The sequence below is a fragment of the Artemia franciscana genome, chromosome 9, assembly GCF_032884065.1.
Source record: "Artemia franciscana chromosome 9, ASM3288406v1, whole genome shotgun sequence".
Classification (NCBI taxonomy): domain Eukaryota; kingdom Metazoa; phylum Arthropoda; class Branchiopoda; order Anostraca; family Artemiidae; genus Artemia; species Artemia franciscana.
The window spans coordinates 1,628,884-1,655,407 of record NC_088871.1 but is presented as its reverse complement, the minus strand read 5'-3'; the positions used below and the strand labels follow the sequence as shown (position 1 = coordinate 1,655,407).

The window sequence follows — 26,524 nt, the reverse complement described above, 5'->3', positions numbered from 1 at the left end:
GCCGTTGCTTTTAGGGGGCATCTTTTAATTTAGCGGGGTTTTTGCGTTGCTTCTTTTTATGGCACATGGTATTAACCAAGGGGCATGTAGCGATCGCAAATTCTGTCGGTCTGTCTGTCTGTCTGTCTGTCGGTCTGTCCCGGTTTTGCTACATAAGGCACTTCCAGGTAAGCTAGGACGATGAAATGTGGCAGGCGTACCAGAGACCAGACCTGATTAAATTAGAAATAGTCATTTTCCCGATTTGACCATCTGGGGGGGGGGGCGGATAATTCGGAAAAAATTGAAAAAAATGTAAGTATTTTTAACTTACAAACGGGTGATGGGATCTTAATGAAATTTGATGTTTGGAAGGTTATCGTGTCTCAGAGCACTTATTTTAAATCCCGACCAGATCCGATGACATTGGGGGGAGTTGGAGGGGGAACCTAAAATCTTGGAAAACGCTTAGAGTGGAGGGATCGGGATGAAAATTGGTAGGAAAAATAAGCACAAGTCCTAGATACGTAATTGACATAACCAGAACGGATCTGCTCTGTTTGGGGAGTTGGGGGGAGGGTTGATTCTGAAAAATTAGAAAAATGAGATATTTTTAACTTGCGAACGAGTGATCGGATCTTAAGGAAATTTGATGTTTGGAAGGATATCATGTCTCAGAGCTCTTATTTTCAATCCTGACCGGATCCGGTGAAGGGGAAGTTAGGGGGAACCTAAAATCTTTGAAAATGCTTAGAGTGGAGGGATCGGGATGACTTGGTGGGAAAAATAAGCACAAGTCCTAGATACGGGATTGACATAACCGAAACGGATCTGCTCTCTTTGGGGAGTTGGGGGGGGGGGTAATTAAAAAAAATTGAAAAAATGAGGTATTATTAACTTACGAAAGAGTGATCGTATCTTAATGAAATTTCATATTTAAAAGGACCTCGAACTCAGATCTCTTATTTTAATCCCGACCGGATCCAGTGTCATTAGGGGGGGGGGGGGAATCTTGGAAATCGCTTAAAGCGGAGAGATCAGGATGAAACTTGGTGGAAAGAATAAGCACAAGTCCAAGATAGGTGACTGAAATCAACCGGACCGAACCGCTCTCTTTGGTGGAGTTGGGGAGGGGGGAGTAATTTGGAAAAATTAGAAAAAATGAGGTATTTGTAACTTACGAACGGGTGATTAGATCTTAATGAAATTTGATATCTAGAAGGACCTTGTGCTTTAGAACTCCCATTTTAAATCCGACCAGATCCGGTGACACTGAAGGGAGTTGGAAGGAAAACCGGAATTCTTGGAAAACGTGAAAATCAAGGTATCTTACGAATGGGTGAGCTGCTCTTAATGAAACTTGATATATAGACGGATCTTATGTCTCAGATGCTCCATTTTCATTCGAATCGGATCCGGTGACATAGAGGGCTGGAGGGGGGAAACAGAAATCATGGAAACCGGAAATCTTCGAAAACGCTTAGAGTGGAGAGATCGGGATGAAACTTGATGGGAAGAATAAGCACAAGTTCTAGATACGTTATTGACATTATTGGTACGGATCCGTTCTCTTTGGTGGAGCTGGGGGTTGTAAATTTGGAAAAAAAATAGAAAAAATGAGGTAATTTAACTTAAGAACGGGTGACCGGATCTTAATGAAATTCGATATTTAGAAGGAACTCATGTCTCAGAGCTCTTATTTCAAATCCCTACCAGATATGTTGAAATTGGGGGGAGTTGGGGGGGGAAACCGGAAATCTTGGAAAACGCTTATAAATGTCGTAGATACGGGATTGACGTAACCGGACTGGATTCGCTCTCTTTGGGGGAGTTAGGGGGTGGGGTTCAGCGCTTTGGCGAGTTTGGTGCTTCTGGACGTGCTAGGACGATGAAAATTAGTAGGCGTGTCAGGGAGCTGTACAAATTGACTTGATAAAGTCGTTTTCCCCGATTTGACCATCTGGGGGGCTGAAGGGAGAAGAAGAATTAGAAAAATTGAGGTATTTTTAACTTAAGAGTGGGTGATCGGATCTTAATGAATTTTGATATTTAGAAGGACCTCGTGACTCAGAGCTCTTATTTTAAATCTCGACCGGCATTAAGCCTCTGATTTTCCTTTTAAAGCAATCTATTGATTCTTAGAATTTTGCTAGAGCTCATACCATATGAGCTCTTGGCTCTTGGCTCTTCCGACCTCGTCACAAGTGCCACATGAGCTCTTAGCTCTCGTTTAAGGTTAGCTCTGTTTTTATTTTGTCCTTAGGATTTAGGATTTTTAGGATTTTAATTTGTATTTTTTACTCACTCTCTCCTTTTTTGTACTGAGAACAGTTGAGCAGAAGTCTCGATAGAGAATACTTGCTTAGTATTGTTTTGTTTTTTTCTCTCTGGCTGGAATTATCCTTTTTCTCCCAAGAAATTTATTGTGCAGAATTCGTGTATTGCACTAGTGGGGTGACTTGCCTACAAGTGAATAATTAAAAATTCAGTGTTGAGATGTTTAATAAGTTTTTCTGGTTCCAGGTATGAAGCCTTAGAGCCCCATTTGACCCCAGAGATATTCAGAACTCCCCTTCATGAGATTGCACTGTCAATTAAACTACTTCGACTTGGCAAAATATCCCTGTTTCTGAGTAAAGCAATGGAGCCGCCCCCAATTGATGCTGTTATTGAAGCGGAGGCCACTTTGCGGGATTTAAAGTGTCTCACGAGAAACGAAACCTTGACTCCTCTGGGAAAGATATTGGCCAAGCTTCCTATTGAGCCCAGACTAGGGAAAAATGCTTGTTTTAAGCTCCTTATTCAACGCAGGTGAGTCATGTTAATCAGGTTTATAAAATATCAAACAGATCATGGTAACGAATTGTAAGTAAGAGCGACGCGGCTCAATCGTAACTAAAACTCTAAAAAAAACGGAACTTTTATACCAATAGATGTATCAAAAGAATTGGTCTATTATGCTGGCTCAAAATTTATAAGTATCATTAAGTTAAGTGTTACCCATCAAAGGCTACGAGTCTGAAGGAAATTGCTTGATTTTCGAAATAGAAGGAAACCCTCCCTAAAAGTCAAAGAATCTTAATGTAAAAACCCCATCAGATTCAGTGTAGCCTGTCAGAGAACCCTGCTGTAGAGGTTTCTAGCTCCTATCTGTAAAAATGTCTAATTTTTATTTATTTTTTCTTTCCAGAAGTGGTCTCGAGTGTGGGTTTATTATAAAGCAATGATTTATGGGGAGGGGGGGGGGGAAACAACCGAAGAAGTATCAAAAAAGAATAACTAAATGTAAACAAAACCTGAAGCGTTTATTAAATTATAAAAAAAATTGAATAGGTTATGGGCCTTTCGTTGTTGTTAATATAAAATTAAGCCATTCTTATTGTATTCCATCATGCCTTGGATGTGCCAAACCTGTCTAGTACCCTAAACACTGAGCAGTACTTTTGGATAAGGTTTGGAAAAAGTTCCAAAGTTGCCAGTTGCAGAATTCGACTGAATTCCAAAAGCTGCCGACTCTTAGCAGCACAACTTGTGTTTTGACAGCTTCTCTTTGAGTGAAAAACATTTCTATATTTAAAAAGTTGGGCAAAATCCACAATTTTGAAAACTACCTAGTAGTATTGCTACATTGCTACCCCACTTTTTGCACGGCAGCTTTGGACCCTCGAAAAATACAAGGTTATTTACATATAATGTCCGGATACAAATAAGGATGTGTCTTCTTCTCTCTGCTCTTTGTGATTGAAAGTCCTGCCTTATAATTCGTCTTTGTAGAAGAGAGTAAAAAGAAAACTTCGAACCAACATGTACAATGGGAAGCTTCTCTCTCTCTCTCTCTCTCTCTCTCTCTCTCTCTCTCTCTCTCTCTCTCTCTCTCTCTCTCTCTCTCTCTCTCTCTCTCTCTTCTCTTTCTCTATTCTCTCTCTCTCTCCTCTCTCTCTCTCTTCTCTCTCTAGCTTTTCTCTCTCTCAGTTTCCGCGATTTTTTTTTGATTTTTGTAATTTGTTCTTTTCTTAATCTAGGGGATGCAATTGCAACAATAGCAGCCACTGATTCTACTTCTGTCGAAGTCTTTCAGACATCTGTGGATCAGAAAAGGCTATCAGGGCGACAGAGAAGATTCGCTGGGGACAAGAACTCTGATCATCTTGCTCTACTTAATGCATATCACTCATGGGAAGAAGTTCGTGAAACTAAAGAATATTTTCTTGAAGAATATTGTGAGAGAGAAATGCTTTCAAACCCTACACTGACCGTCATCTCGGAAGCAAAGCGTCAGCTTAAAGACCTGATGATACAATTCGGATTTCCTGAAATAAGCTTTGTTCCTCAAACATACTCATATTTTGGTCCAGATTCTGAACTAGATGTAGTAACCTCTCTCATTGCATTTGGTCATTATCCTAATGTATGTTATCATAAAGAAAAACGGAAGGTTTTGACTACTGAATCGAAGCTGGCTTTGGTACATAAATCATCGGTAAACTGTAGTATCTTTGAGCTGAAATTTCCATCACCGTTCTTCGTTTTCGGTGAAAAGATTCGCACAAAGGCTGTATCTTGTAAACAAATGACAATGGTTGCTCCTTTGCAGCTACTCCTTTTTGCATCGAAAAAAATTGAATATGTCGACGGTAAAGTGCGTCTGGATAATTGGATCAATCTTGAAATGGATGCTTTGGTTGCCGGAAAAATTGTTGCTCTGCGTCCTCGTATCGAGAAGCTGATCTTGCTTGTATCTCAAGATCCCGAATATGCAAACGCTTTGTCAGAACAGGATAAACATCTGGTTAAAATTGTCAAAATGCTATGTGAGTTTGATGCGGGTAGAGACGGCCTGGAAGACACCAGTTCAGCAACTGGAAGACGAGAATCGTATCGAGGCGGCATGAACAATCGAAGGGGTGTGAAACGATCATATGATGATATGAGTATGAATAGCCCTGGTGGATATAATGGCCAAGGCAGAGGTTTCGCTCCCCGTCAACGTTTTGACAGGGATGATTTCAGTTCGCAGCCGAATCGGGGGGGTGGTTCCAGATTTTCGTCCTCTTTTTCAGGAACTGAAATGAGTTCATGGCGAGGAGGAAGTGGCTTTGGGCGAGGTCAGAATTCTGATTTTACCTCTGTTGGGCAATCCTATGTATCCAATAGAATGAACGAAAGCTATAATATGGGGAATTCAAGGGGTTCTAATATGTTCCAGTCGAGAGGACCTTGGCAAGGAAGAGGTTCTAGAGGCAGTTATGGCGGCTTTGGATTGGGAGGTCAGTAGCTTCTTTAATAGGCTTATTAGTGGTCTGTTAGCTGTGGAAAGCCGATTTTCTCTTACTCTAATCTCTTGCCTGTTCCATATAATCATTTATCTGAAATAATGTGCGTTACTTACTGAAGATTAAGTTCTAATTTTGCTTCTTATTTGGATATAATTGTTCATAATTAGATGTCTGTGAATAGATAACAGAATCTTTCAATCTGGTCGTCATTCGGGCTCATGAATTTATGTTGTCTATGACTCTAATCATGTTTGGTTCAATTTTTACTTTTTGTTGTGATTAAAGCTATTCACGCACTTATTTTAGCCTTCTGTCTATTTTTCAGTTGTGTTTTGTTTTGTTTTTTTTTTTTTTTTTTTTTTTTTTTTTTTTTTTTTTTTTTTTTTTTTTTTTTTTTTTTTTTTTTTTTGCAGCCTAAGGGTGGAAATTTACGAAAATTTAATGAGGAGGACGGGGGGAGGGATAATTTAAAGTTTTAAATCTAAAGGGAGTGCTCTTGGAAAAAGATCTATAAGAGAGGGCAATTGTCCCCCTCTCCCCGCTGAACATGCCTGGTTTGGTATTGGTTTCGGTATTTTGGTTGAAAAAAAGTTTTAGCTTCTTTTAAGCGTGTGTGATGGAGAAGGAGGTAAATTAAATTGTGCATCATTTCGAAATTTAAAGCTCTAATGAGGCTCCCCCAGAAAAATTATGCAGTTGTTTCGCTTTCGATCTGACTATAAATTAATAAAAAGTTGATTTAAAGCAGAGCCTTTTAATCTGTGTGTGTTGTGAGAAGAATAAAAAATCAAAATAAAAAAACACTGAAAAAGAAGTTTTTCAAGTAAAAGTAAATCAAACTTTAGACCAGCAGAAACTAAGTTCATTAATTCAGTAATTCAAACTCAGTACAACCAGAAATTCTAATTAAAGAATTATCAAAATCCAAAACGAATAGAAATTAAAATAAACGATCATATTAAACACAAAGGTAACAGACACTGATATAGGTGAATAAGTAAATCCTAAAACGAGTTAGAATTAAATTGAATATTCAAGGCGAACTTAAAACGGACAAAAATTACTTCAAGGAAGAGTTTAGCTGCTGCCCCCTTCCCCCTCCTCTAACCGTAAAATTTTTAAAGCCTATTGCGGCATTTGTGTTTTATGGAAAACTATTTGTATTTTGAACAGTATGCTTTGTTTTCCAAAAAAATCGACGACAAATAAACAAATAAATCACTATTGTAATCAAAGTAACTGTAAAGGACCAATGAAAATAAACTAAATATTTAATAATGTCTGGAAAACTCGGAAATCTGGAAACTTGTTTTCAGAAAACGCAAATGACGGGATAAGCTTTAGAATTGTTATAGTTAGAGGAAGAGGGAGAGGGCAGTAGCTAAACTGCGTTGAGTGATTTTTATTCGTTTTAAGTTTGACTTGGGTATTCAATTCAATTTTTACTCGTTTCAAGATTTATTTACTCATCAATATCAGTTATGTTATCTTTATGTTTTACATGATCATATTTTAATTTTTGGTTGGTTTGAGTTTGAATTAGTTGAATTATAGGACTTTATTTCTGCTGGTCTTAAGCGCGATATGGCTCTGTATTTTCCTTTGAAAAACTTCCTTTTCGGAAAGTTTTTATAAATTAATTTCTGTTCGTTATCGATTGCCTAAGTTTGTTGTTAGTTAATATTGAATATTTCTCCAGTTCTCACTTGTTTGGCTTAAGAATTAAAATGTTAGATTCTTATTTATTAGTGTATTGATTTATTTCGACACCTCCCTCAACGTTTCCCGAGAGTTTCAACTAAATACCATAAGCCATTCCTGATAGTGAAGATACGCCCTTTTGAAAACCGGATGCACTGATTAAGTTATCCCCCTCAACAATGTCTGAAAGTTTCAACTTAATAACCTTCACTATTCCTGAGATATTACAGGCTTGAGATATTACAATATTGTATCGAGGTTTAGACAACCTCGATGCATATTGTGTCTTGATTTTGTCAGCCTCCCCCTTTAGCATTCCTTGAAATTTTTAACTTGATACTTAGAGCCATTCATGAAATGTTGATGATGCGTCCTTTTTACATTCAGTATGGAAATAGTGTATTGGTTTTATTCAACATTTCATGGAAGCAGTAACGTGTAGATAAAGTAGTAGTAGCAAGCAGTCGAAAGTTGTCGCACTTGCAGCCTCTAGTAATAGTAGTAGTGGTGGCCCTGAAAGTTTCAAGTTAATACTCTTAGCCGTTTCTAGGATATTGCAGATTCCTAGCTTGGATACAAATAGTGTGGTTTTATACAGTTCATCATCCCCCTTACCATTCTCTGAAGTTTTCCCTTGACACTCTTAGCTTTTTTGGACACACCAATGGTAAAACACTTCCATTTTTGCAATGATAAATCCTGTAGATTAGTAATGAGCAAATTGATTAATTTACAACCCTTTCCCAGAAGGCCGTCAAGGGCTTGGTATTCCTGGAGGCATATTCAGGAGACCTTTTGGGTATTCTGAACACAGATTCGTTTTCATTATTGAAATCAGTGTTGGGAAGGAGGCATCTGAATAGGGTAACTAGGGGAGGGGGTTACTACCCTCTGATTACTTTTGAACGTGTCCCGAAAGTTTCAGCTCAATACACTAATCCCTCCCTGAGATATTGCTGATTGATATTCCCCCACCCCTCCTAACAACCATTATACAAATAGTGTTGTGATTCTGTTCAAAATACCTCTCAAAATTTCCAAAAATCATCGAAAATTTTGTGTTTAGATTTTACAGAGTGTGTTTTGATTCTGTTCACTATACCCCTCAGAAATTCTTCAAGTTAATAGCCTTACCCGTTCTTAAGATATTGCAGATGCGCCTTTTTGATAGCTTGTATGAAGATAGTGTCCTGATTTAGCTCAATATACGTCCGTATCGACATTCCCAAAAGTTTCAACTCAATTTTCGTAGCCTTTTCGGACACAACCAGGGCCCAACATTCTGCTGTTTCTCAACGATAAATCCTACATGTAGAAAAATGGCATCATTTGCATTCCTTGCCTTAGGGACGCATGGAGCATGACATCCTTGGAAACATAATTGTTCAAACTATTTTGAATAAAATAGGTTTTTAGAATTTCTATCCGTATTAAGGGAAGGGGGGCATCTAAAAGGGGAAGAGGCTAGTTGGCGTTCAATACCCTTTCTAGCATTCCCTTCAACATGTGTTTAAAGTCTCAACTTCATACCCAAAGCCGTTCCTTAGTTACTGCTGCTCTGTCCTTTTGACAACTCTCCTGGATATAATCTGTTTTAATTTTGCTTGGCTTCCTTTTAAATATTATCTAAAAGTTCTACTTTAATACCCTTTGCATTTAGGATATAAGCATCGGTAGTGTTTTTGTTTTTCAGAAAAACGAACAAAAAAAAAAACAGAAACAGGTCCGTCAAAAACAGGCGAGCTATTTTTAATTTATGTTTTGTTTTTTTTTTCGGAAAAACAGAAAACAACTGTTTTTATAAAAAGAACAGCTTTTTTTTCGTTTTTCTTTCTCTTTTTAAGATATTGCACCAAGTCATCTATACTGGGCGAGTTATATGCTGTAATTCCCAAGCTTGCATAGAGAAACCGTTTGAAATCCACTAGTGCATCTTATTTTTAATCAACTACATGTGCATACAATACGACCCCGACTGCACAGGCGATTCTAAAACTTATTAGAGGACTTGGCCATTGTAGATAAATCTAGACAGCATACTCACTCCCTATCTCAACCATTATCCAAAGCCGGACAGAGATGAACCTGCTCCGAAGAACATATCAAACAGTTCGTGGTAACGAACTGTAGTAAGGAGCGACCCGGCTCAATAGTAACCAAAACTCTAAAAAAATGAATTTTGATATCAATAGCTATATCAAAAGAATCGCATTTTAATGTTGATTTTAAATATATAAGTTTCATTAAGTTTAGTCTTACCCATCAAAAGTTACGAGCCTGAGAAACTTTGCATTATTTAAGAAAATAGGGGGAAACACCCCCTAAAAGTCGTAGAATCTTCAAATTTAGAACCATCAAATTTAGAGTATCAGAGAACCCTACTGTAGAAGTTTCAAGCTCCTATCTACAAAAATGTGGAATTTTGTATTTTTTGCCAGAAGACAAATCACGGGTGCGTGTTTATTTGTTTGTTTTTTTTTCCCAGGGGTCATCGTATCGACCAAGTGGTCCTAGAATGTCGCAAGAGGACTCATTCTAACGGAAATGAAAAGTTCTAGTGCCCTTTTTAAGTGACCAAAAAAATTGAGGGCATCTAGGCCCCCTCCCACGCTCATTTTTTCCCTAAAAGAACGGATCAAAATTTTGAGATAGCCATTTTGTTCAGCATAGTCGAAAACCATAAGAACTATGTCTTTGGGGATGACTTACTCCCCACAATCCCTGGGGGAGGGGCTGCAAGTTACAAACTTTGACCAGTGTTTACATATAGTAATGGTTATTGGGAAGTGTACAGACGTTTTCAGGGGACTTTATTTTGTTTGGGGGTGGGGCTGAGGGGAAGGGGCTAAGTTGGAGGATCTTTCCTTGGAGGAATCGGTCATGGGGGAAGAAAAATTCAATGAAAAGGGCGTAGGATTTTCCAGCATTACTATAAGAAAACAATGAAAAATAAACATGAAAACGTTTTTTCAAATGAAAGGAAGGAGTAGCATTGAAACATAAAACGAACAGAGATCATTACGCTTATGAGGGGTTCTAAAAATACTTTAGCATAAAGAGCGATGTATTTAGGAGGAGATAAATACCTCGCTCTTTATGCTAAAGTATTTTTAGTAATTTCAACTATTTATTCTACGGCCTTTCTGATTCAGTGGTCAGTCTTAAAGAATTGGGACAAAACTTACGATTTAGTGTAAAGAGCGAGATATTAACGAGGGTACAAACCCCCTCGTATGCATAATAAAAATATAAGATTGTGAAAGTTTGTTACGTAAGTGAATTCTTAAGTTACGTATATTTTTTACTAATAAAAACGTCCGTTAAAAATTAAAAGTTCTAGTTGCCTTTTTAAGTAACCGAATGGGTGGAGCTTTTTACGCGCCAAGACTGTAGTAACCAAATATTATTGAGTTGTCATTATACTGCCTAAATTTATATACAGTGACCTGGGTATATCACGATTTTATTCTTACCACCTCAAGATGTTAAACAACAGAGTATAAAATAAAAGGAACAAACTTTTTTTTCAAATATAAAAGTACTTTGAATAAAATAGGAAACTGAAGTTAAAACTTTGAACTTGTCACTTAGAAACATTCCTGATTCGAGTGTTCCATCAGTTGCTGGTTTTGTTCTTACCACCTCGAGATGTTGACAACAGAGTATGAAATAAAAGGAACAAACTTTTCTTTCGAATACTTTGAATAACATAGAAAACAAACTGAAGTTCAAACTTTGAACTTGGCACTTAGAAGCATTTTTGTTTCGAGTGTTTCATCAGTTGTTCTTGCACATTGGATTGCTTGCACTATCCATGTTAAAATACGAATTTATTTGGTTTATTGAGATAAACCAAAGTTTTTCAACCGGTTAAAGTTTTCAACCATAGAGATTTCAATGGTGTACTTTTATTTCGATCCAATGTCATTTTCGGGAGGTTTCGGGCTTTTTTCGAAAATAAGGGAAATTTGTTTTTGTGCCAAGATTAACATTGAAGTTTAATAGAGGTAACAATTAATACTGCTGAATCAGCATCAAATAATTTTTTGCATAGAATGGTTTTTCTAAAAACACATTTTTTTCGGTTACTCTGCCGTGATTTGCTCTTTACTAGGTTGCAGCTACTGATGTATCCATGGTGTCTAAAATTCGTTGAATACAAATACTGATAAATCACTAGAGTCACCTTTTCTACTGATACTATAAAGCCCTTTCGACTTCCTTGCTAACCGCCAAACCTTACTTGTTTTGTTGTTAAGATCTAAGGTAATAGTACTCCAAGCCTCTGGCTCTGTTTTGGACCAGTTTTAAAGTTGATATTGAGCTACAGGCTCTCAATCTCCAGAGGATGTCTTGCTGTCATATTAAAGCTTCTTCCTAGCTGAAAAAATAGTAATTACAAGAACTAGCTAAAAAAAAAAAAATCTATGTCTCTAGTGCTGCCTCCAGAGTCAGTTGTAGTTTCAGCCCACTCATCACATGCACTTTTTTCATCCAACATAAGCTCATAAGTTTATTATTTATAAGTTTAGTATTCCAAATTCACAAACAAATAAATCAAACAACTCTTCCGCACTGGAGAAAACCTATGAGGGTTTGCGGTCGCGCGAAAGTGGGCATAACTACTTACATATTAACTCAACTATTTACATAAACCTCCACTATTAAGTTAAACTATTTTAAATAAACCAAAAATGGATAAAATCCTGCCTATATATTTGAAAAACAGATAAATAAATAACTTATTTAAAAATAATAATAGATAAAAAAAATATAAAAGAAAAATAATGATAACAAATCCAGTCTCCATAATTCTTCAATACTCGACTCCCGCCTACCCCATCCTACCCTCCTAGCCCCACCTTAGTCCCTGTCCACCCTTACCTTCCCAGACCATCCTTACTTCTCCAGATCCTCTTCTTCCCCTACCCACCCTACCCAGCCATAATAAAATTCAAACAAATTTCCCCCCAAAACTGAAGTACGTGTTTCGCCACCCTAATGCTCAATGCTAGCTCATTACATACAGATGGACACGGGTGTTTCATTGAAAATGAAGACCTGGTACCACAACGCAAATCAACAACTACATTAGTGCTTTTCCTAGTTCGATAACTATGCAGGTCACTCTTAATTTGGTAAAAGGTCTTAAAAACACCAGGGGTTAAACCATTCATACACTGAAACACAAACACTACAGCTTGGAAATCTCTTATCAGACCTATATTAAGGAGTTTCAGGGATCTAACACAAGCACTGGTGTCATGTACATCCTGGACATACCTGCTGATTGTTCTAACAGCTTTACTTTGTAGAACTTGCACTCTTCTATAGTTGTATAAGAAGTTACTGATCTATAAGAGGCAGTCGTAGGAGATGTATGGATAAACCAACAAATAATATATAGTTAGAAGTATTCTTTGATGGAGAACCATGGGCAACCCATTGCCCAACCCCATGGGCAATTTTCTATAAAATTGCGTTACTGTGATATTTCCGTGCCAGATGGCAATCAAGACAAAAACAAAGGTATCGGAGATGCTCAACTTATTGAACTGGATTACCGCATAAAGTCTCTTGGCTAGAATCATCCAGTGGTATATTAACTCTATAGAACGTGGTTAAAATTTCTTGCAAACATTTACACATAATTGACTTAGTAAAGTAAAAATCTCCAGCCTTTCCAATGCGAGATTCGCTTTTCTCAAAATACCAATATCCACATTTTTATAGATAGGAGCTTGAAACTTCTACAGTGGGGTTCTCTGATAAGCTGAATGCGATGGTGTGATTTTCGTTAAGATTCTTACTGTTCTTTACTGTTTTAAAAAAGTAGAGTTAAGAGAAAGACTCAAACTTTAACGTTGAGCAGGGCATTGAGGAGGAAAAGCCCCTTACATATACAGTGTAATTTCTGTTCGTTTTAAGTTTTAATGTCGTTCCTTACTTTCATTTAAAGAAACTTGTTGTTTTATTTAATCCATATCGGAAGCGGTATTAGTAATATCCTCATCTATGATATCGGGTGGATCATCTTCGTCTGCATTAATCTCTGGCTTTCTACTTGAGCCTTTTTCCAGTTCATCATCATTGTCATCAGACTCACACTCAACAACTTACTCTACATCAATTTCTTTCCAGAACTTGAGAGCATAGGTTATACGAAGGAAAAGGAGGTGACTAAAACATGAACACCTTTCAATTCCTCCAAGTTAGCAAATTTAATTTTAACAATAGTGTAAATGCGAGCACTTGGTTTAAACGACAAAAAAGACAAAAACAGGTAAAAAAAAAAAAACAGGCCGTATGAAACCAAGAAAGGAAACATAAATGAAAAAAAAATCAAATAGGTGAAAAAAAACGAGGATTTTGTCACCCAGTAGCAAAATATGAAGACGAAAATCAAGCAAATATTTCGACGAAGACCTCCACCAAGTCCGTCCTCAGTGCTCAAAAAAAAGAAAGAGGGAAAAAAACAACAAAATCTAACCTTCTGAAGTGAAGTTTAACAAAACAGATTATTATTAGTGCCATCTATGCAACATAATCCGGAGTTATTGCAGCTGAGTTTTGGAAATTCTGACCGGCTACCAACATCATTCGACAATATATCTAACGAAAAACGATTATTTTCTAACTGTAGTAATCGCAAAAACATCCATAAATAAATTCTTTTACTTTCTATCAAGAAATATGATTACGAAACAATCTAAAGTCTAAATAACATTTTTTTAAACTAATATAACAAAAAAAACAGCATTCAGATTAGATGTCGTAACGACTCCATAGTCTGCGTCACTGAGTGTCAGTTCGAGATCAAGCGAAAATACGGCTGTGATCTAACCATACGCTGTGGTTACTTAACCTATCACAAGCCAGTTGCGGTATTTACCGTTGCTTCTTGGTTGAACTTTCTGACACAATATACCAGATTTGGCTAATTTTTCTCTGGCAGGCAAATACCTTTTCTAGCCTGATCCTTAGACAAGAACTGGGGGAGTACTGGGCCTATCATATCAGGCCGCGTAAGATTCGTGGGAAGGGTAAATCTATACACTTTAAAAGTGTATTTTAATGACAGTTATTTTTTGTGAAGGCGCTTCCTGCGTATGCAATGCGTGTGGTAATTTCCCAATCAATGCTACCATCATATTTAATGACACTACCAAGGTACTTAAACTCTTTAACCTCCTCTAGTCCGTCAGGTCCTACTTTGAGCGGTGGTGCAGATCCTTTCCTGGCTTGGGACAGGCTGCTCACCAAGCCCTGAAAGACACTGATCATAACAGGTGGAGTTAGATCCTAGCAGGAGAGGAGTCTTAAAGATATCCTAGTGTCCATAAGAATATCAGGACAAAGTTGCAATACACCTTAAACAGTAATAAAGGTAGCAGTTGTGTTTCTGAAGGGAAATGGTTTGCAGCTACTGCTTTGCTGGGAGTGAAGTAACACAACATAAATCACAAGAGGAGACATTGGAAAAGTGTAACAACAAAAGATAACCACATAGAGGACATTAGAAAAAGTAAAGTAGCAGAGGGGAAAAACCACAAGTTACTAAGAGGTAAGCAAAGAGCCCCATTAAAAATAGTTCATTAGTATCTTCTGAGGGGCGGGTTAGGTATGCCCTCATGCTGTATTTTACTTGCAAATACATCACTTATTATACAACACTTTATTAGTTTTATATTTCGCTACTCAAAATTAAAAAAAGCCTGACAACGGTTTTAGCCATCTAACGAAATTTTGTATCCTAATACCAATACTACTAAGGTCGTTCTGGCCATATAGAAAAAAGACAGACAGAAAAAGGATGGAAGATATTCAACTTGATACAAGTATTAGAATATGGTGTTTTTACCAATTGTCCTAATACTTTCCTTGTTGGTGTTATCAGACATTATGTTTCATTGTTAATATCTTCACCTAAAAAGTAGATCTCCAACAAATTCAAGATAGGTAAGTTTTTTGCCTTCTAAAATATATGCTTTTTTGTCAAAACCATAGGCTATTCCATATTTCTATCAATTTTCTCACAGTTAACGGTTTATAAAAGCTGGTAAGACATATAATTGACTTACCAATGAAGTGAATATACCACTTGATGCCTGTTTTATGCTCTTTCTGAATATATGAATTGCTTCTATCACAAATTCAAATTTAAGCACTTTTTGAGCTCTTAAAAATGATGAATTTTCAATTAAAGTATGGGTTGTTTTCTGACAGAATAATATTAAATTTTTTTAGTGCCATTGTCTTGGTTGTTTTTGACAAAATAATGCTACATTTTCTCAGTTCCAAAATTAGCCTATTTATAATAAGGTTAGGTTAGGCTGGGTTAGGTCAAAAAGTGCTTCAATTTGAACTTGTGATAGAAGCAATTATTATATTCATAAAGCACATTAAAAAAAGGCATTGAGTGGTATAGCCTATTCACTTTGTTGATAAATCAATAATATGAACAGTCATATATTATGCTACCATTATCCCTACATCCTTGTGATGCTCCATAAAAAAAGAGAATTCATTTGGTGTAGATTGTGGCTGTTAGACTAGACTCTTGTGGAGGACTCTGCAGCTTCCCAATAGTAAAGGAACTCCTGGCAGAGCCATTCCCTATCAAGGTGGGACTTGAACATGTCAGTTGAAGTAGCAAAAACTGTTTCTTCAGAGAGCTGGTTCTACATATTGATGATTCTTTGGCTGAAGAAGTGGCTTCTATGTCTACTTGTGGAATGCTGCATTGAGAGCTTATCCCAACTCTTTTGTATATACAAAGGCTACATATTGAACACTATTTATGAGATGTTGGTGATGAACTCCTCTAGTTGTATCTTACCTTAATTAATTGTGTATTATTCTTTAATTTAAAATTTTTAGTTTCTTTTTCTTTGGTTTTTAGTTTAAAAAAATGCAATCCCTGTTCTTTGAGTAGAATTTTAAGCCATACCAATGTTTTTTTGTAAATTTATGACAGTTCAAATTATTACCTTAAATTGCAGCTTGGAGCAATATAAGGATTATCCATCCTTGTAATGCTCCATGAAAAAAAAAGAATTCATTTGGTGTATATTGTGGCTGTTAGATTAGATTCTTGTGGAGGACTCTGCAGCTTCCCAATTGTAAAGGAAAACCTGGCAGTGCCATTCCCTATCAAGGTGGGACTTGAACATGTCAGTTGAAGTAGCAGAAACTGTTTCTTCAGAGAGCTGGTTCCATATATTGATGATTCTTTGGCTGAAGATTATGTCTACTCGTGGAATGCTGCATTGAGAGCTTAAAAGAATGTCCTCTAGTACCAGTATGCAAGGGCTGTGCAAAGAGACTGGGAAGGGTGTTTTTAGAGAGGATTTTTTTGGTTAAAATAATGTCACCCCTTTTCTGTTGGTATGTCAATTATTCTACTCGACAACGCTTGTCTTAGATTAGAACCATCACTAGTTTAAGATTACTCCTCCTCCCTAGAAGGAAATGCTATAAAATTATGAAAATAGCTTTTAAAAAATTTCAAATTCTTAAACCGTTCCTTTGGGCACTAGATCTTACTTTACCCTTCTGCTAAATGGTTAAATATATAGGCTAAATTATACATTCTCTATACATTTTTCCATTTTTTGAATTTGTTAGCATAGAATCTGCATGAAGAAGAGAGTTACATATGAAAGAATACATAGATATTATATAATTTGGGCTATATATTTAGCAGATGAAAGTTAAATGAAGTGAGTCTGGCATAGATAATAGAGAGGTGTTGGTTTTTAGCACAGACTAGAGTAGTATTGTTAGAATGGTTTCTATAACTTCAAAAAAATTAACCTGTTTTCAAAATGTTTATTGTTTTTAGATTCAATTCCTAAGTTAAATACCCAGTGTTATAGAACGCCCACAGAAAAAAATATATAATACATGTGTCCAACAGGCCTGTCCTGTGTAATTGCTTTGAAGCTATTCATGATGTTTGATTCCTTGCATGACCAGTTAGTTGGTTTGGGACTGGAGGTCAGTGGTGTGACTGTGTAAGTTCAGCCATAGTCAACCCAGCTTGAAAATGGGTACCTGGAGGAATCTATGGAAGGTAAGGAGCAAGGGTTTGTAAAAGCACAGGATGGCTGCCCCCCCATGCTCTTCCTGACTGAAGGGCCTCAAAACTGAGATCAGCACCATGGATTTGGACCTTGAGGGTCTAGTGCTGTCATAATTGTAAACTAACTTATTCATGATGATACTGATGAATGTCTGAAGACAGTTTTACCCTGTTCATTGAACAATCAATTTATTTAATTGATCAATCCATGTTTATTATGCAATATTTTCTCAATGCCCATGGGTTTAAAACTCACAAATCACAAAAGAATTCATGATCATTTTATAGGTTACATTTAGAATACTTTTTCCAAAGATCATCTGTTCAAAAAAGCTTCTTTTTAACAGAGAAATTCCTGGTCATTTTTGAAAGGAACTGCAGACACACAAGCATCAAAATTGATGACAACAAAAAATTGCTTAATTGATCATCTGTACCTTTTGTCTGTGAGAGAATGGAAGTGTAATACCACCAGTAGGGTTGAATGGTGTATTTTTTTCTTGTCTATTGTCATATGCATTTGATTGATAAGAAGTAATTTTGCTGAAAGATACAATAAGCATTTAGCCTCTAATTTCTTTTTTTAATGAAGGTCTGCTTTACCTTCTCTATTGAAACTTTATTTTATTTCTGTTAGCTTACAGTAAAAAACAGATAACTAACAAGGATGGATAATTCTTATATCACTCCAAGCTGCAGTTTAAGGTAATTTAAGATATAGGACATTTCAAATATTTTCGTTGCTGGTTGTTATATAGCTGTGCTAAATGGTAAGATAAGGGATTGTATAGAGGAACAAAATGTGTGCTTACAGCAAGACCAGGCATTCTCTGCCTCACCTGGCCACTAAAATCAGATATTTTGTAGAAATTTTTGTAACCATAAGCTCAAAAGACTTAATGATCAACTGTGCATTCAAGTACTGCCTTACCAACACTGACAAATTCTTGATGACTATTGATTGTAAAGGCATGCTGTTATGGAAGACCTGCATCTGTCTATTCTAATTCATATCTGTATCCTATATTACTAATTCATATCTGTTTGATCACTTGAACAGAATCTCTTCTTTGTCAAGATATGTTCTATAAAATTTGTGGAAACATTAATCAAGACAAAAATTTTAATTATATGACCTCCATGGAGAATGTCAGAAATTCTTCCAAGAGGAAGGGCATGGGTTACAGGTTCAATCCCTGGTGTGGTCAGTTATTTGGTTTGGGGCAGGGGGTGAGTGGTGTGACTCTGTAAGCTCAGCCAGAGTCAACCCAGCTCTAAAATGGGTACCTGGTGAAATCTGGGAAAGGTTTGCAGGAAGGATCTGCAAAGGCACAGGATGACTGGCCCTAACCCCCCCCCCCCCATTGCACTTTCTGGCTGAAAGGCCTTGAAACAGAGATCAGTACTGGTGGTTTGGACCTTAAGGGTCTAATGCTGTCATACTTACTTACACTCCACCTTCAATGAGACCTACCAGACATAGGAAATATTTTAAAACATCATCCATAGATGAGCTGGCTATGTAATTTTATCCAAAATCTTTATTCTTCAATTTATTTATTCTTTAAAATCTTATTTTTATATGATCTTTCACCAAGAATCTTATATGTTTTATAATAAAGCTTATCTATAGCATAATTTTCATGGGTGATTATTTTTATTAGCCAGAACAGTTCTTTGGAAATATTTTTCCAAAATTTTTCAGATAAAGAAGCAAAATCCTAATAAGGCTAATTAAATTAATAAGTAGTTTGGTTTCAAAAGTAGTGTTAACTCAAAATTATGTCATGTGGTTTTTGAGTCCCTGAAGGTGGCCTTAATATCAGATTCAATTTTTGCTGTCAATTTTCTCTCTGATCAGGATTTCTTGGAGGAGTTAATGTCATTTGGGCCTTGACAGACTTACTCATGAAGTGATGCTTCTTTTTGTTGTTAAATATGCATCATTAAATTTTCTATAACATGTACTCTTGGCTTAAAATCTGTCTCTTTTTCCAAAATCTATGAGCCATTAACCTGGGATTGAAGAATTTCTGTCTGACATGGATCCCATTAAAGTGCAATTCCTTCTACTATTGTATGCAATGACTACACTGTTGGGTTCCAACACCATTTCCTATCTTCTTACATACCAAATGAAATAAATATCCTCTCTTGTTTCATATGCTTACAACATTTTTGTTTATAAGTTGGACTATTGATTGACTTTCCAAAATGAATAATTGAGGCTTGGTCTTCAGCATAATGGTGAGATGTCTGAGTTTAATTCTGGGACATCCTGTCTCATCTGGAAACCTTGGTTGTTCTCTGGCTTGGTCAGTAAAAAGTATTACATATCTATGTCTTCCAATTGGTTCAAATCTTCCTCATTACCTTGAAATTTCCTTGAATTGCACATTACCTTGAAGTGCATGTTCTGAAAAATGCTTTAAAGATAATATTTAATGTGAGCTCTTTTATATTCATTTTTTTTTCTTCATCTGTTTTGCTAAGGACAGCCCTAGGATATAGGGTCAAAATATTCATTCAAAGTTGCATTCCACTGTCTTATAAATTTCTCTATTGTTCTCCTTGTTGTTTATTAATGTAGATTATATTTCCACTTTTTAAAGTTTGATATATTTAGCATAAGTCACAGAATTCCTAATTTTATAAGAAAAAGTTTATTTCTCAATTTCTACTCCCGCCACATCTATTTATTACATGGCTGTTGTCTACCTGAATATTTTGATGACCTTTTATATGGGCCTGTCCTGGCAGTTTGGAGCTCTTCATTAGTATTTCCTCTTGTATTCATCCTAAGATATTTGAATGAAGACCAAAATCGTCAGAAAAGTATGAGCTCTAATAAAGATGCATTTATGTATGTGCTTCAAAGTAAGTATATGAGTCAAAATACTCCTTAAAAAACAAATAATTATGAGTTTATTATTTTTGTACTCAGCATTAAGTAAGAGGATTGTCCTATAAAAATTTTTATTTATAAACAACTAATTGCGGAAATATGGTTGGATGGCATGGATAAACACATAATTAATTGCCTTCTTTTATTAACAATTTTTTGAAAATCTATTTATCTTAAATGATTAATCCACCCTCTGATGGAGTATTTTGGCTCAGATAGTTAGTTTTAAATGTATACCTATACAAACCTTTATTAAGGTTCATATATTTCTAATAATACCTTTATTTCAATGTTTTAGTAAAAACAGAGGTGGTGATATGTCATATAACATAGAGCTTTCATTAGATGAAACACAGTAAAGTTGCCACCTTTTGCTCACCAAAATCCAAAACGTGAATAGGGCAGCCTATCTGGTATACTTGATTTAATTTCTTAATTTGTTTACGAGTGTTTGTATTGGATTATCCAGACATCTTGACTATTAAAGTCCCTGCGTTGGCCCTGCAGTACATTGCTACAACTGAATTTGAATCATATTATTCAAGCTGACAACAAACTCACTGCACCAACACAGGACTAATTTCTCAATTTATTTATGTAGAAAAATCACAGCCTATAACTCTATTATTCTCTATTTTTCTATGTACTCTGCAGGGGGCTATTTTCCTAGGGGGTATTTTATGCTGGGGTGGGGTATTTCCATGGGGCGGTATTTTACAGAGGAAGGGGGTAAACGCTGGCCATCAAAAGGACTTACCCCCATTTGAAATGTTATTTTTTTGTAAATGTATTGAAAGTTGTTTTCCAACACACAGCTAATGCTTCTTCAATGACTTAGGCACTAATTAATAAAAATGTAGGGGGGTCTATTTTTCGAGGGGGTATTTTCTGCTGGGGTGGGGTATTTCCGAGGGACGGTATTTTCCAGAGGAAGGGTGTAAACGCTGGCCATCAAAAGGACTTGCCCCCATTTGAAATTTTATTTTTTTGTAAATGTATTGAAAGTTGTTTTCCAACACACAGTTAATGCTTCTTCAATGACTTAAGCACTAATTAATAAAAATGTAGGGAGATGATTTTTTTTTTCTGATTTAAGACAATGAAGATACAAAATCTAAATGGGTATTTTCAAAATCCAAAGTGGTATTTTGGGTTTTATTTATTTTTTCAATGGAGATATAAAAATGTATTTTCAGAATCTAATGGGTACCAATGTAATGGAGTTATAGGGTCAAAAATTGCAAGTTATACAGTTTGCACCATGTTAATTAAAAAAAAAAACTTTTCATAGAAAAGAAAAGAGTTATATCAAACTAAATGTTAGAAAAATGAAGTCAAACAGTTTTTCAAGCATAAAACTACCATTAACCCCCATCTATAAACAAATGAAACCCAAAATGAAGAAAAGTACAATAAATAACCAAGTTAAACTCAAAACAAGCAGAATCTAAGATGAATAGGGCTGACATCCCCCATAGCTTCTGAAGACCAGAACCTAGTTTTTACTTATTCCAATTACAACAGAAACAAGTATTTTATTTAGAAAGAACATTGAGTAGAGAATCTAAAGGTACATTTCTTTTTTTCCTAGCTGATTTCTGCTAAGTAAAAAACCTGCCCCCATTGGCTAATCATGTTGCTGTCTACTAGGCACTATATTTTCTGTATTCTGTGCACCTAAGTGGCTTTTTTGGAGGAACTTCAAGCATATGTTTATATTTTACTGTCAAAATTTAAGACTAAGGCAATGAAAGTCAAAATTTGAAACCTGGTGAAATGTTTTATTTTTGGTGAGAAGTATGAAGCCATGAAGATGAAAATATTAAGTATGAAAAATATGAAGGTTACATTTTTAACGTGAAAAACAAAACTTAATATCATTCCCAAAAAAACTATGTATGCTCTTTGACAGTCGGGATACATTTACTCTCTTTTGATTTAGTTCAATTGTAAAAACAGAAGTAGTAAAAGTTGTATAGTAGCCCTGAAGTTTCAACTTAATACCCCAGTCATTCTTGGAATATTGTTGAGACCTTATTGACAACCAGTGTACATTTAGTGCCTTTTGATTTAGTTTTAAAGCAGCATATTTTCCAGTGAAAGTTACCACAGCTATTTTGATTAAGGTAATTGTAGATATGTAGATAGATACATGTTTATTTACAACAAGAATTAAATTATTTTTAAACAAACAGCACAAAGGCCTAATGGCATACTTAAGCACGTGGTATATCACAAAAAAAAAATGAACACAAACAAAAGAAATAACCGTCATTACTCCAGCTTAAACTAATTTACACTTCTTATGTAAATCAAACCTCAACACTTACAACGAAAAATATTATGGGAGACTAGTAACATTGTAATGTTTCTATCATAACAATATCTCACAGCTATTGGGATTAAATTCCAAACTTTTGGACCAATATGACGCAAACTAAATCCCGCTCACACCGTTGGCTTAATTTTAAAAGAGAAATCAGAACTATGAGATGTTGGGTAAATGTGGAATTGTGAATTTGTTGGGAATAATCTTGGGAAATTTATTGAAAGTTGTCCAAAAACATAATTGTGGCAAATATTAGAAACTAGCTGTTGGTGTGGCGCTTTGCACCACACCAACACCTAATTGGTGGGGGCGCTTTGCGCCCCCAAGCCCCCCCGCGTGCGTAAGTCGTTACGCGCCATATTAGTTACGCGCCATTGTGGTTGTGTCCCTATGTCCCACCTGTGAATATCTGAAGAAATACTTTTTAAAAATTTTAACATTAAAATAAATGACAATGATAAAAAGTTCCCTTTCCTATATTGGACTGTAAAATTTCATAAGAATCCCCCTAAACCACGGTTTATTGCTGGAGCAGCTAAATGTCCAACCCGCATTGCTGCTACTGACCTCTCTTTAATTTTGAAGGAAATTGTTAATAAACTTAAACCTATTGTTCTGGTATTAAAAATTTTCGAATTTTAATCCATATTGGAGTGTTAATAATTCACTGCAGGTGATAGATTCTTTAACAATGGTTTCAGCTAAAAGAATTGAGTCTTTCGATTTTGCGACAATGTATACTAATTTATCACTTAATGTAGTGTTTGATAATTTAAAAACTGTTATCTAGAAATCTTTCCTCTTATCTAGTAAAATCTTCTTAAAAATAGACACTTATAATAAAAAAGCTATACAAATTGCTTTAATACTACAGTTAACTTGAGATGTTACAGCTTGGATATGATTTTTGAGTTATTAGAATTTGTTTTATACAATACTTATATAAGATTTGGTGGTGATTTGTACAAGCAAATTGTGGGAATTCACATGGGCGGGAATGCCAGCCCATTTATAGCTGACTTGTTTTTAAGTCAACTAGAATATAAATACATGATGGATCAGAATAATCCAATTAATTTAAAACATGTTTTGTCAAATAATAAAAGATATTTAGATGATATTTTGGTCTTAAATCATAAGGATTTCATTGATATTTCTAAAAATATATATCCGTCAGAGCTTATTCTTGAACCTAGTCATGGCGCTGGTCATGAAGATCATTTCTTAGATTTAAATATTAATATTTGTGATAATAATAAATTAAGTTTTAAAATGTATAATAAAACGGATGATTTTGATTTTGAAATGATTAGTTTCCCATTCCCTGAAAGTAATATACACTCAAATATCACATATTCAGCGTTTTTCTCACAGTTACTTCGTTATGCAAGGATTTGTAGTAATTATATTGATTTTAAAAATAGATGTAAAATCTTAAGCCAAAAATTGATATCAAGAGGTTTCTCTGCAAATAAATTAACTTGGCAATTTAAAAAATTTAGTTTTCATTATAACGAACTTTTAAATAAATATCAAAAGAATTATCTAGAAATACTTAAAGAAATTTTCAACTAATTTCGGAGGTTCGAGAAATGTTGTTGCAGCGCCATTTATTTTGAATTGTGTTTCTAATTGAGCGGATTTTTTTTTAAATTAGCCACATGGTAAAGATGAATTCTATAATTGTTTAGTTCATTCAGGTTTTTTGCAATGTGTTAATATTTGTGATTTGGTAAAATTTATTATATTTAGTTTACCTATTGTTGCTAAAAAGAGGGATATATTAACAGGATAAGCTTGTTTTGGTGTTACTTGGTTGTTTTACATTTGATGTTTTTTTTTTCATAGGCATGTATTTTGGGGGTGATACCTGACACGGGGATGCCATGGATATTCTGTGGTAGCCACAACACTTGGCTGGGTAGAGAATTTAAAGTGGCGAAACCCTATATAGGCCAGTGTATTCTCCTGATGAGCCCTTGTGTTGGGTTGTTGCCTCTGAATTATTTGTCTTTATTATTTTTTCTATTGTTTGGTAAATGACGACTTATACTTATTGACGACATGACTGCCTGTCCATGGATTATTCTTTATGGTTGATTGTGTATGGCTATGCTGTTTGACCTATGTGATTGTATGGATGAGTAGGGTTAAGGCCTCATTCAAGTGCTGGTCTATATTAATCACTAATTTAGGAAAACAGTCTTCCTTTTCTCCTTCTGTCTCTCTTTTTTTTTTTTTTTTTTTTTCTTTTTTTTGTGTGTGCTGTTGCATTGGTGATTTCTCTTTTCATGTTAGATATATATATGTTTTTAACTATGTAAAACTTGCGAATATACAATATTCTTTGCTGTCCCATTGTCTGTGCATATAAATAGATTGTCAGGTTTACCAACTCTTGAACATGCAACATATAATTGTCCATGGGAAAACAATCCGTATTCAGATCTATACCGCATTTTTCTAATGATAGCCCTTGGGCTTTGTTGATGGTAATTGCTAATCGAATGTTCCCTGTGTCCCCGTCGTCATTTATATATCCCACATGTGCCCTTCCGGCATCCCCGTTGTAGTTGTGTCCCTGCGTCCCGGTCGTCATTTATATTCCCTGTGTCCCGGTCGTCATTTGTGTCCCGGTGTCCTGGTCTATAATTTCTCCTTGAGTGTCGTGTCCTGGTCGTCATTTATATTCCTTGTGTCCCGGTGTCCTGGTCTGCAACATACGACAATAGACCAATTGTGTTGTAACTTTGTTCACGATCCCATTCTACAGATGTAGAAATAGAATCAGTACGATTAGGTGAAGGCATTCCCAAATGCTTAAGAAGTTTGTTTGCAATAGATAAGCACAAATCTTCAATCATAACTAAAGTGCAGTTATAAATTTCTGTTGTAAAGTCCAAGGTCATATCTGACCTTTCTAGCCGTATTTGGTGGAGTATATTCTCGGCCATTTGCGATTTGTATTTCTCCCATAACTCTGTAGGAGATGAAGGAGAGCAACTTTTGCTGGAAGACACGGGCCGTAATGTCATGTCCATGAACCGGCGATTGTCCAGGATGTAAAAGCTGTTGTATCTAATCCCAAGATGGATTATATATAAATGTAATAAATAAGATAAGAGTTAAGATAATATTTATTTTCAAAAGACTATCACAAGCTCTACAGAGCCGAATTCGCTTTATATGTCAGTAAAAGCTAAGAAAAAAAAATTCAAAACAGTACATTAAGTCAAACACTTAAAATTAAAAGGAATTAAAAAAGCAAAATCATCAAAGATAAAGGGCAAATCAGTAAACTTAACACTTAAATTACAAAACCATTGGAGTAAATAAAAAAAAATAAAAACGGCCATAGAGGAAAAGGGGAATTTGGGAAGTACATAATCACGAATTGTTATTAAGGTGTTCCAGAATAAAGGGTATAAAACTTTTACGAAACCTTTCTGTAACAGCATGGATTGGAGAGTAAGTTGGGATTGCTGAGGAGGCTGACTAATAAAATAATAGTAAATGACGAATCATTAGTCTATAGGCATAATATCTCATTGCGCTGCATTTCTTATCCATTTCTTTGTTAGTGGCTGGATTTATCAATTTAATATTAAAGTGATAGCCGTCGGCTCCATCCCAAAAAATGATAGGATATTGTAGGGCATCGTAGCATCGATGAGTTTAATAAAAACTTCTCTTTGAAACACCTTCTTATATACTTATAATGACGTCGTATACAAAGCCTTTGACGTCATATACAAATCACCGACCATAACAATTGCCACTTCGTCGATAGTTGCATATCAGTAGGCATCAATTCGATTGCTGTTTTGAACAGAAGCACTAAATTATTATTTATGTGTAAAAGATGTTGCAACTGGGAAACGATAGTCCTTTCAACGTCGTTTTTTTTTTATCATTGGTATCACTTTCAAGTTGTTTGGTTTGTTTTACCTTGACTTGTCTTTCGTCACGATGAAATACGTATCGCTGAACCTTTGTTTAAACTAAAATCTGGTATGTATTGATGACTTTATCCAAGTCAAAATCCCAAACCCAATCATCATTGCTGTCATTTTCAGTTTTGATACGTTTTGACACTCGCTGTCCAGGTTGTTTCAGGTTGCTCTTGTGATTCCTCGGCACGTTTTCGTTTGGTGATTTCTCTTTGAGACTCAAGCCTGTTTTCAAGCTGTTGTTATGATTCCTCGGCATGCTTTCTTTTCATACTTTCTCTATTAGCCGCAAGCCTGTTT

At 35.6% G+C, this 26,524-nt stretch overlaps 2 protein-coding genes across 2 annotated transcripts in view; both read left to right on the top strand.

The window, feature by feature from the left end:
- Window positions 1-26,524, top strand: part of LOC136030868 (ER membrane protein complex subunit 3-like) — a 67,431-nt gene that overhangs the window by 13,789 nt on the left and 27,118 nt on the right. The gene's annotated exons all lie outside the window — the stretch shown is intronic.
- Window positions 2,503-5,555, top strand: LOC136030866 (dosage compensation regulator mle-like). The gene is made up of 2 exons (XM_065709927.1): window positions 2,503-2,790; window positions 4,002-5,555. Exons 1-2 carry the CDS (start codon window positions 2,760-2,762, stop codon window positions 5,252-5,254), a joined length of 1,284 nt encoding a protein of 427 aa, XP_065565999.1. The 5' UTR covers window positions 2,503-2,759; the 3' UTR covers window positions 5,255-5,555.